An 11,599-nucleotide genomic window follows, 5' to 3' on the forward strand; every position below is an offset into this window, starting at 1 on the left:
ATTCAGAGTGCTCAGCTCTTTGATGAAAGGGTTACTGGTGCAGTTTACATTCAGAAAAATTGGGTAATAGTTAATAAAATTGACGTGACCAAGTTCTCACAGTTCGTAAAGTATGAGTTGTAATTCAAACCCTAGAATCCTCACTCCAAACCCATTGTTTCTCTACTACATCTTAGCTTCCTACCACTTACCACAAATGGGAAAATTGTTGTTCATTTCAAGGGCTTTGCAAAATGGGATGGATGTGACCAAACATCCAGATCAAATGAAATCGATGGTTATGCTGCTGTGAGAGAGGGCACAGTAATAATGCTTCTAATTACTGTGCCTTTTTGGACCAGCCTTAGGGAGAAAGTAAAAATAAGAGAAATATCTTTCTCTCATGTAGAGCACAGGATCTGCCTCACTTGGATCTGATCTATCCCAACCTTCCTGAGATATAATAGGAGGTGGGTTGGAGTTTGTTTTGTTTTGCTTTGCTCATAAACTTGTTCTGAGCAGCCTATGTACATTAACACAGCTTTAACAACACTGTACCCATATTCTCATTCCCTCTGCACAGCATCTTCTGTGCTGGTTCAGGGAAATTTCGCTACCCCATATGACAGCTCCAGAGCAGGCTTCTTCTGGGTAAATACCATAGCTGCTCTCTGTAAACTGGAGCTAAGTAATAAAATGTGAGCAACAATAGTCTTGTTAGAAATAGCTTTTTGATCGACCGTTAATTTAGGTAGGTTCAACGTAAAAGGGTTGGGTACACAGAGAATCATTTTTCACATCTTATTTTCTAGGGCAGTTTGTGAGACTCTCAAAGTTGGAGAATTGTCCCAAGGGGTAACTGGCCAGAACTTTAGCTTCGATTCTTGTTGTTGTTGTTAGGTGCCTTCGAGTTGGTTCTGACTCATAGCGGCCCTATGCACAACAGAACCAAACACTGCCCGGTCCTGCGCCATCCTTACAATCGTTGTTATGCTTGAGCCCATTGTTGCAGCCACTGTGTCAATCCATCTTGTTGAGGGTCTTCCTCTTTTCCGCTGACCCTGTACTCTGCCAAGCATGATGTCCTTCTCCAGGGACTGATCCCTCCTGACAACATGTCCAAAGTATGTAAGATACAGTCTCACCATCCTTGCCTCTAAGGAGCATTCTGGCCGCACTTCTTCCAAGACAGATTTGTTCATTCTACTGGCAGTCCATAGTATATTCAATATGCTTCACCAACACCATAATTCAAAGGCATCAATTCTTCTTTGATCTTCTTTACTCATTGTCTACCTTTCACATGCATATAAGGTGATTGAAAATACCATGGCTTGGTGTTAGACACACCTTAGTCCTCAAGGTAACACCTTTGCTTTATAATGCTTTAAAGAGGTCTTTTGCAGCAGATATGCACAATGCAATACATCATTTGATTTCTTGACTGCTGCTTCCATAGGCATTGATTGTAGATGCAAGTAAAATTAAATCCTTTACAACTGCAATATTTTCTCCGTTTATGATTATGTTGCTTATTAGTCTAGTTGTGAGGGTTTTGGTTTTTTTTAAATTGATGTGTTATCCATACTAAGGCTGTAGTCTTTGATCTTCATCAGTAAGTGCTTCAGGTTCTCTTCACTTTCGGCAACCAAGTTTGTGTCATCTGCATATTGCAGGTTGTTAGTGAGTCTTCCTCCAAACATGATGCCATGTTCTTCTTCATATAATCCAGTTTCTTGAATTATCATCTGCTCAGCATGCAGATAGAATAAGCATGGTGAAAAGACACAACCCTGTCACACACCTTTTCTAATTTTTAGCCACGCAGTATCACATTCTTCTGTTTGAACAACTGCCACTTGGCCTGTGTACAGGGTTTACACAAGAATAATTAAATGTTCTGGAATTCCCATTCATTGCAATGTCATCTATAATTTGTTATGGAGATGGTTATTACAGAATTATTGTGGAGGTGGTTAGAGCGACCAAAAACCAAGGTTTAGAGATTTTATTTTATTCTAAGTGAATTCAGAAGCTACCTACAGAAGGGAATGATCTGATTTTCTTTGTTTAAAGAGTCACTTGGGCTCTGGCATGGAGGGAAGTCTGTTGTGAGGTAAGGAGGGGCCCAATTAAGACACCCTCACAGTGATCCATGGGAAAAAAAGATGACTTGAACTAGGGTGGAGGCAGTGTAGATAGGAGAAGCTTAACCAAAGTTTCTTTAACAAGCATTTCATTTCTGATTGATCAGTGGGAACAAGTAGTTCATAAGCTCAGTTAAGTAGTTATGAGGCAAGGATGTGAATTTCGAAGATCTGCTTCTGACGTTGTCATAGACACACAAGTGAGCATCCATGAGTCATATCTAAGTCATATGAAAAAGGATTATTAATTGCAGTGAGCCATTTAACTGAACACAAAGAGCAAAGGGATTTCTTTAACCACAGCTATTTTCTAGGATAACAAGATTCAGGTAAAATTCAACATTGTCAGGTGATATATATATGTATTCCTCTAAGTGTAAGTCTAATATAAATACCTCTACAACACTCTACTTCAAGACCTTATGAGTTCTGACCAAAGGTTTACTTGAGCCCACAGCGAAAATGTGAATGAAAGCAAAAAAGCAAGCCAGGGCAATACTTCACTATTAAAGAAAAAGAATAGCAATTCATACTTAAGTCTTTATTTTCTTTCCCAAGACGCTTCAAATATAAATCTGGGTCCCTATAAGTTTTTACATTCTTATTCTGTATTTGTTGGTCTTTTAAAGCTCACAGACACATGAAAATCTTTAACACACCCAACAACTCCAAGAACATCACTGGCTTCATCCTCATGGGTTTCCCTTGCCCCAGGGAGGGTCAGATCCTCCTCTTTGTCCTCTTCTCTGTTGTCTACCTCATGACCATTGTGGGGAACAGTTCCATCATCTGTGCTGTGCGCTGGGATCAGAGACTCCACACTCCCATGTACATCCTACTCGCCAACTTCTCCTTCCTGGAGATCTGCTATGTCACCTCCACTGTGCCCAACATGTTGGCCAATTTCCTTTCTGAGACCAAAGTCATCTCCTTCTCTGGGTGCTTTCTCCAATTCTACTTTTTCTTCTCCCTGGGTTCTACAGAAAGCTTTTTCTTGGCAGTTATGGCGTTTGATCGATACCTTGCAATCTGCCAGCCTCTACACTATCCAACCATTATGACTGGATGTCTCTGCACCAATCTTGTGGTCAATTGCTGGATATTTGGTTTCCTCTGGTTTTTGTTTCCTATTATCATCATTTCCCAAATGGCCTTTTGTGGATCCAGGATTATTGACCACTTCCTATGTGACCCAGGTCCTCTTCTAGCACTCACTTGCAAAAGAGCTCCTGTGATGGAGCTTGTCTTCTCTACCTTAAGTCCTCTGCCCCTCATTATTCTCCTTCTTTTCATCATGGGGTCCTACACCCTTGTCCTAAGAGCTGTACTAAGAGTCCCCTCAGCAGCTGGGAAAAGAAAAGCCTTCTCTACCTGTGGGTCTCATCTGGCTGTGGTTTCACTTTTCTATGGCTCAGTACTGGTCATGTATGGGAGTCTATCATCTCAGAAAGAAGATGGAATGCAGAAAATTGTGACCCTATTTTACTCTGTCATGACCCCACTCCTTAACCCAGTGATATACAGTCTTAGGAACAAAGATATGAAAAGAGCCCTGCAGAAATTTCTGGGAATACAAAAAACAATGTTAATCAAAAAGACCCTTGAGCAATATTAAACTCATATTTAACCTCTTTTTCAGATTTAAAAAGAAAAAAACTGGTGTCATTCATATAATTGTTCATCCTAGTATTGATCCAAAACCTTAGTCACCTGTGAGTCTGCTTCTACTGTCTCTTTCTTCTCTGAGTTTTTGAGCATTTACTACTATATCTTAGTGTGCCTCATTTTTTTTTTTTTTTGAATGCAGGATATTGCATTTAAAAAATTCCACAGACATTGTGTGTAGTAACCCAACCAAGAAAAGGTTTTCTTTTAGCAGATTGATAGAGTTAGATATTTTAATCCCACTTAAAAGTTATTTTTATGTGTTTTAAAGACGGTCCATATCAGTTTTGATCTTTCTCCTGGGATATGGCCCTTACTTAGGAAAATGGCCTTCCCACGATCTCAACTGAAGCCTGTTCTGTGTAACAGGGCCACTCCTGTTTAGTGTGCCCTCACTCCTATTTCACCCTGTGACTCCTGAAATCTCTGCTATATCCTCAGACTCTCGGTTTCTGTTGTCTGCTAGATTTTTTGAAGTCTCATCTTGCATATTAACAGCTTCAAAAAAAAAAAAAAAAAAACCCAAACCCACTGAGTTGATTCCAACTCATAGCAACCCCAGAGGTCAGAGTAGAACTGCCCCATAGGGTTTCCAAGTAGCAGCTAGTGGATTCGAATTGCTGACCTTTTCGTTATCAGCCAAGCTCTTAACCATTACTCCACCAGGGCTCCATGAAGAGTTAAAAAATGAAAAGCAAATCCATTACCAACAAGTGCACCCCATAGGAATCCAAAAATGCCTTGAGGGAAGATTTCACCCATCTCTGTGGTATGCCTATCTCAAGAATTTGTTCCTTTCGAAAACCTAGAAAAAAATGGATGAATTTCTCAAAGCTTACTACCTACCTAAACTAACACAAACAAAGGTAGAACAACTAAATAAACCCATGACACAAGAAGACATTGAAAGGTAATTAAAAACTCCCAGAAAAAATCCCTGGCCTGGACAGCTTCACTGGAGAGTTCTATCAAACTTTCAGAGGACAGTTAACACCACTACTACGAAATGTATTGCAGAGCATAGAAAAGGATGGAATGCTCCCAAATGCATTCTATGAAGCCAGCATATTCCTGATACCAAAACCAGGTAAAGACACCACAAAAAAAGAAAATTACGAACCTATATCCCTTATGAACTTAGAAGAAAATATCCTCAACAAAATTCTAGCCAATAGAATTCAACAACATATCGAGGCGGAGCCAAGATGGCGGACTAGGCAGATGCTACCTCGGATCCCTCTTACAACAAAGACACGGAAAAACAAGTGAATCGATCACATACATAACAATCTACGAACCCTAAACAACAAACACAGATTTAGAGACGGAGAATGAACAAATACGGGGAAGCAGCGATTGTTTCCAGAGCCTGGAGCCAGCGTACCAGTCAGGTACGGCACAAGCACAGAGAGCTGCTCCACCCCACTGAACTAACCCCAGGAGGGGGACCAGCCGGTTCCGCGGGAGGCGTGGGAAGCAGCCGGTAGGAGAAGTCCCCGGGAGGCAGGGACTGGTCTTGGAACGGGGAGAGCAGCGTCCCAGCCGGGGAACCATCCCGCCCAGGATTTGGACTGGACGCAGGTATGGCATAAACACGGAGAGCTGCTCCACCCCCCTGAACTAACCCCGGGAGGGGGACCAGCCGGTTCCGCAGGCAGCGTGGGACACAGCCGGTAGGAGAAGTCCCTGGGAGGCAGCGACTGGTATTGGAGCGGGGAGAGCAGCGTCCCAGCCGGGACACTCGGTCATGGCACAAGCACGGGGAGCTGCTCCACCCACCTGAACTAACCCCGGGAGGGGGCCCAACCAGTTTGCGCGGGCGGCGCGGAAAAACGGCTGGAGGGACGAGAAGTCCCCGGGAGGCAGCGACTGATTTTGGAGTCGAGAGTGCACCGTCCCAGTAGGGGAGCCTTGACGCTGGGCATGGGGCTGGAAGCGGAGCATCTGACCGTGACTCCAGCGGGCCAGACCCCCTGGGGGCAATCTCCACACAGCCAGCACACATAGGCGACGCGCCCGCAGGAATCTCAGATATAATAGTCATTCCAAGCAAGACAAGCAACTCTGGCTATATTCTGAGGTGCTACTCTCCTATCTCTTTGTTCCCTCCCCCACCCTCCCCAGGCAGCTTCATTAACATCCGAATAGCCTGAGCCAGAGGGAGAACTCTGATGGGGATCTGACTGCATTTTTTTTTTAGCGGATTTTCTGGAAAAACTAGTTTCCCAGTGACGGCTCGGAGACAACAATCCATATCAAACCACTTAAAGAAGCAGACCATGACAGCTTCTCCAACCCCCCAACAAAAGAATCAAAATCTTTCCCAAATGAAGATGCAATCCTGGAATTATCAGATACAGAATATAAAAAACGAATTTACAGAATGCTTCAAGACATCACAAATGAAATAAGGCAAACTGCAGAAAAAGCCAAGGAACACACTGATAAAACTGTTGAAGAACTCAAAAAGATTATTCAAGAACATACTGGAAAAATTAATAAGTTGCAAGAATCCATAGAGAGACAGCATGTAGAAATCCAAAAGATTAATAATAAAATTACAGAATTAGACAATGCAATAGGAAGTCAGAGGAGCAGACTCGAGCAATTAGAATGCAGACTGGGACATCTGGAGGACCAGGGAATCAACACCAACATAGCTGAAAAAAAATCAGATAAAAGAATTAAAAAAAATGAAGAAACCCTAAGAATCATGTGGGACTCTATCAAGAAGGATAACCTGCGGGTGATTGGAGTCCCAGAACAGAGATGGGGGACAGAAAACACAGAGAAAATAGTTGAAGAACTCCTGACACAAAACTTCCCTGACATCATGAAAGACGAAAGGATATCTATCCAAGATGCTCATCAAACCCCATTTAAGATTGATCCAAAAAGAAAAACACCAAGACATATTATCATCAAACTCACCAAAACCAAAGATAAAGAGAAAATTTTAAAAGCAGCCAGGGAGAAAAGAAAGGTTTCCTTCACGGGAGAATCAATAAGAATAAGTTCAGACTACTAAGCAGAAACCATGCAGGCAAGAAGGGAATGGGACGACATATACAGAGCACTGAAGGAGAAAAACTGGCAGCCAAGGATCATATATACAGCAAAACTCTCTCTGAAATATGAAGGCGAAATTAAGATATTTACAGATAAACACAAGTTTAGAGAATTTGCAAAAACCAAACCAAAGCTACAAGAAATACTAAAGGATATTGTTTGGTCAGAGAACCAATAATATCAGATATCGGCACAACACAAGGTCACAAAACAGAACGTCCTGATATCAACTCAAATAGGGAAATCACAAAAACAAACAAATTAAGACTAATTGAAAAAAAAAATACACATAACAGGGAATCATGGAAGTCAATAGGTAAAAGATCACAATAATCAAAAAGAGGGACTAAATACAGGAGGCATTGAACTGCCATATGGAGAGTGATACAAGGCGATATAGAACAATACAAGTTAGGTTTTTACTTAGAAAAATAGGGGTAAATAATAAGGTAACCACAAAAAGGTATAACAACTCTATAACTCAAGATAAAAGCCAAGAAAAACGTAACGACTCAACTAACATAAAGTCAAACACTATGAAAATGAGGATCTCACAATTTACTAAAAAAAACGCCTCAGCACAAAAAAGTATGTGGAAAAATGAAATTGACAACAACACACATAAAAAGGCATCAAAATGACAGCACTAAAAACTTATTTATCTATAATTACCCTGAATGTAAATGGACTAAATGCACCAATAAAGAGACAGAGAGTCACAGACTGGATAAAGAAACACGATCCATCTATATGCTGCCTACAAGAGACACACCTTAGACTTAGAGACACAAACAAACTAAAACTCAAAGGATGGAAAAAAGTATATCAAGCAAACAATAAGCAAAAAAGAAGAGGAGTAGCAATATTAATTTCTGACAAAATAGACTTTAGACTTAAATCCACCACAAAGGATAAAGAAGGACACTATATAATGATAAAAGGGACAATTGATCAGGAAGACATAACCACATTAAATATTTATGCACCCAATGACAGGGCTGCAAGATACATAAATCAAATTTTAACAGAATTGAAAAGTGAGATAGATACCTCCACAATTATAGTAGGAGACTTCAACACACCACTTTCGGAGAAGGACAGGACATCCAGTAAGAAGCTCAATAGAGACACGGAAGATCTAATTACAACAATCAACCAACTTGACCTCATTGACTTATACAGAACTCTCCACCCAACTGCTGCAAAATATACTTTTTTTTCTAGCGCACATGGAACATTCTCTAGAATAGACCACATATTAGGTCATAAAACAAACCTTTGCAGAGTCCAAAACATCGAAATATTACAAAGCATCTTCTCAGACCACAAGGCAATAAAACTAGAGATCAATAACAGAAAAACTACGGAAAAGAAATCAAATACTTGGAAAATGAACAATACCCTCCTGAAAAAAGACTGGGTTATAGAAGACATCAAGGAGGGAATAAGGAAATTCATAGAAAGCAACGAGAATGAAAATACTTCCTATCAAAACCTCTGGGACACAGCAAAAGCAGTGCTCAGAGGCCAATTTATATCGATAAATGCACACGTACATAAAGAAGAAAGAGCCAAAATCAGAGAACTAGCCCTACAACTTGAACAAATAGAAACTGAGCAACAAAAGAATCCATCAGGCACCAGAAGAAAACAAATAATAAAAATTAGAGCTGAACTAAATGAATTAGAGAACAGAAAAACAATTGAAAGAATTAACAAAGCCAAAAGCTTTGAAAAAATTAACAAAACTGGTAAACCATTGGCTAGACTGACTAAAGAAATACAGGAAAGGAAACAAATAACCCGAATAAGAAACGAGAAGGACCACATCACAACAGAACCAAATGAAATTAAAAGAATCATTTCAGATTATTATGAAAAATTGTAGTCTAACAAATTTGAAAACCTAGAAGAAATGGATGAATTCCTGAAAAAACACTACCTACCTAAACTAACACATTCAGAAGTAAAAAAAGTAGAACAACTAAATAGACCCATAACAAAAAAAGAGATTGAAACGGTAATCAAAAAACTCCCAACAAAAAAAAGCCCTGGCCCGGACGGCTTCACAGCAGAGTTCTACCAAACTTTCAGAGAAGAGTTAACACCACTATTTCTGAAGGTATTCCAAAGCATAGAAAATGACGGAATAGTACCCAACTCATTCTATGAAGCCACCATCTCCCTGATACCAAAACCAGGTAAAGACATTACAAAAAAAGAAAATTACAGACCTATATCCCTCATGAACATAGATGCAAAAATCCTCAACAAAATTCTAGCCAATAGAATCCAACAACACATCAAAAAAATAATTCACCATGATCAAGTGGGATTTATACCAGGTATGCAAGGCTGGTTTAATATCAGAAAAAACATTAATGTAATCCATCACATAAATAAAACAAAAGACAAAAACCACATAAAAAAAAAAAAAAAGAATTCAACAACATATCAAAAAAAATAATTCGTCATGACCAGGTTGGATTCATATTGATGGGATGCAGGGATGGTTCGACATTAGAAAAACAATTAATGTAATCCATCATATGAATAAAACAAAAGTCAAGAACCACATGATCTTATCAATTGATGCAGAAAAGGCATTTGATAAACTTCAACACCCGTTCACAATAAAAACTCACAGCAAAATACGATTAGAAGGAAAATTCCGCAATATAATAAAAAGCATTTATACAAACCCAACAGCCAACATCATCCTAAATGCAGAGAGTTTAAAAGCATTCCCCTTGAGATCAGGAACCAGACAAGGATGCACTTTTTTTTTTCTTTTTTTAATTTTTACTGTGCTTTAAGGGAAAGTTTAGAAATCAAGTCAGACACTCATACAAAAATGTATAAACACCTTACTATATACTCCTAATTGCTCTCCCCCTAATAAGACAGCACACTCCTTCCCTCTACTCTCTTTTCATGTCCATTTCGTCAGCTTTTGACCCCCTGTACCCTCCCATCTCCCCTTTAGAAAGGAGATGCCACCATACTTTTATGTGTTTACTTGATCCAAGAAGCTCATTCTTCACCAGTATCATTGTCTATCCCATAGAACAGTCCAATCCTTGACTGAAGAGCTGGTTCTGCGAATGGCTTCTGTCTTGGGCTAACAGAAGGTCTCAGGACCATGACCTCCAGGGTCCTTCTAGTCTCAGTTAGACCTTAAGTGTGGTCTTTTTATGAAAATTTGGGGCCTGCATCCCACTTCTCTCCTGCTCCCTCAGGGGTTCTCTGTTGTGTTCCCTATCATGTCAGTCATCAGTTGTAGCCCGGAACCATCAAGTTCTTCTGGTCTCAGGCTAATGTAGTTTCTGCTTTACATGGCTCTTTCTGCCGCTTTGGCTCATAGTTTACCTTGTGTCTTTGGTGTTCTTCATTCTCCTTTGCTCCAAGTGGATTGAGACCAATTAAGGTACCTTAGATGGCCGCTTGCTGGCATTTAAGACCCCAGATGCCACTCTCCAAAGCGGGATGCAGACTGTTTTCTTAATAGATTTTATTATGCCAATTTGCTTAGATGTCCCCTGAAACTATGCCTCCAAAACCCCCACCCTGCTACCCTGGCCTTTGAAGTTTTCAGATTTTTCAGGAAACATCTTTGCTTTTGGTTTAGCAAGGATGCAGTTTAACACCACTTTTATTCAACATTCTGCTGGAGGCCCTAGCCAGAGCAATTAGGCTAGATAAGGAAATAAAGGGCATCTAGATTGGTAAGGAAGAAGTAAAAGCATCTCTATTTGCAGATGACATGATCTTATATATAGAAAACACTAAGGAATCCTCAAGAAAACTACTGAAACTAATAGAAGAGTTCAGGAGAGTATCAGAATACAAGATAAACATACCAAAGTCAGTTGGATTCCTCTACACAAACAAAAAGAACATTGAAGAGGAAAACACCAAATCAACACCATGTACAGCAGCCCTCAAGAAGATAAAATACTTAGGAATAAACCTGACCGGAGACATAAAAAACCTATACAAAGAAAACAAGACTCAACTGCAAGAACAACAACAACAACAAAAAAGACATACATAAGTGGAAAAGCATTCCTTGCTCATGGATAGAAAGACTTAGCATTGTAAAAATGTCTATTTTACCAAAAACGATCTATATATACAATGCAATTCTGATCCAAAATCCAACGACATTTTTAATGAGACAGAAAAACAAATTACCAGCTTCATATGGAAAGGAAAGAGACCCCAGATAAGTAAAGTGAGAGGCCTCACACTACCTGATTTTAGAACCTATTATACCACCACAGTAGTCAAAACAGACTGGTAGTGGTACAACAGATACATAGATCAAAAGAACAGAATTGAGAATCCAGACATAAATCCATTCACATATTAGCAGCTGATATTTGACAAAGGCCCAAAGTCAGTTAAATGGGGGAAAAGACAGTCTCTTTAACAAATGCTGTTGGCAGAACTGGATATCCACCTGCAAAAAAAAAATGAAACAAGACCGTTACCTCACACCATGCACAAAAACTAACTAAAAAGGGATCAAAGATCTAAATATAAAATTTAGAACAATAAAGATCATGGAAGAAAAAATAGGGACAACACTAGGAGCCCTAATGCACGGAATAAACAGTATACAAAACATTACTAACAATGCAGAAACACCAGGAGAGAAACTAGATAACTGGGAGCTCCTAAAAGTCAAACACCTATGCTCATCCAAAGACTTCACCAAAAGAGTAAAACAATCACCT

At 39.7% G+C, this 11,599-nt stretch overlaps 1 protein-coding gene across 1 annotated transcript; it reads left to right on the plus strand.

Moving 5' to 3' along the window:
• Positions 1–2,631: 2,631 nt before the first annotated feature.
• On the plus strand, positions 2,632–3,843 carry LOC100661515 (olfactory receptor 11G2-like). The gene has a single exon (XM_010602415.3). It carries the CDS (start codon positions 2,767–2,769, stop codon positions 3,739–3,741), a length of 975 nt encoding a protein of 324 aa, XP_010600717.2. The 5' UTR covers positions 2,632–2,766; the 3' UTR covers positions 3,742–3,843.
• The last annotated feature ends 7,756 nt before the right edge of the window (positions 3,844–11,599 follow it).

This window comes from Loxodonta africana, chromosome 10 (genome assembly GCF_030014295.1).
Source record: "Loxodonta africana isolate mLoxAfr1 chromosome 10, mLoxAfr1.hap2, whole genome shotgun sequence".
Classification (NCBI taxonomy): domain Eukaryota; kingdom Metazoa; phylum Chordata; class Mammalia; order Proboscidea; family Elephantidae; genus Loxodonta; species Loxodonta africana.

Bases quoted from the DNA above. Each gene is read 5' to 3' on its own strand.
- LOC100661515 (XM_010602415.3), top strand. From the start codon at position 2,767: ATGAAAATCTTTAACACACCCAACAACTCCAAGAACATCACTGGCTTC.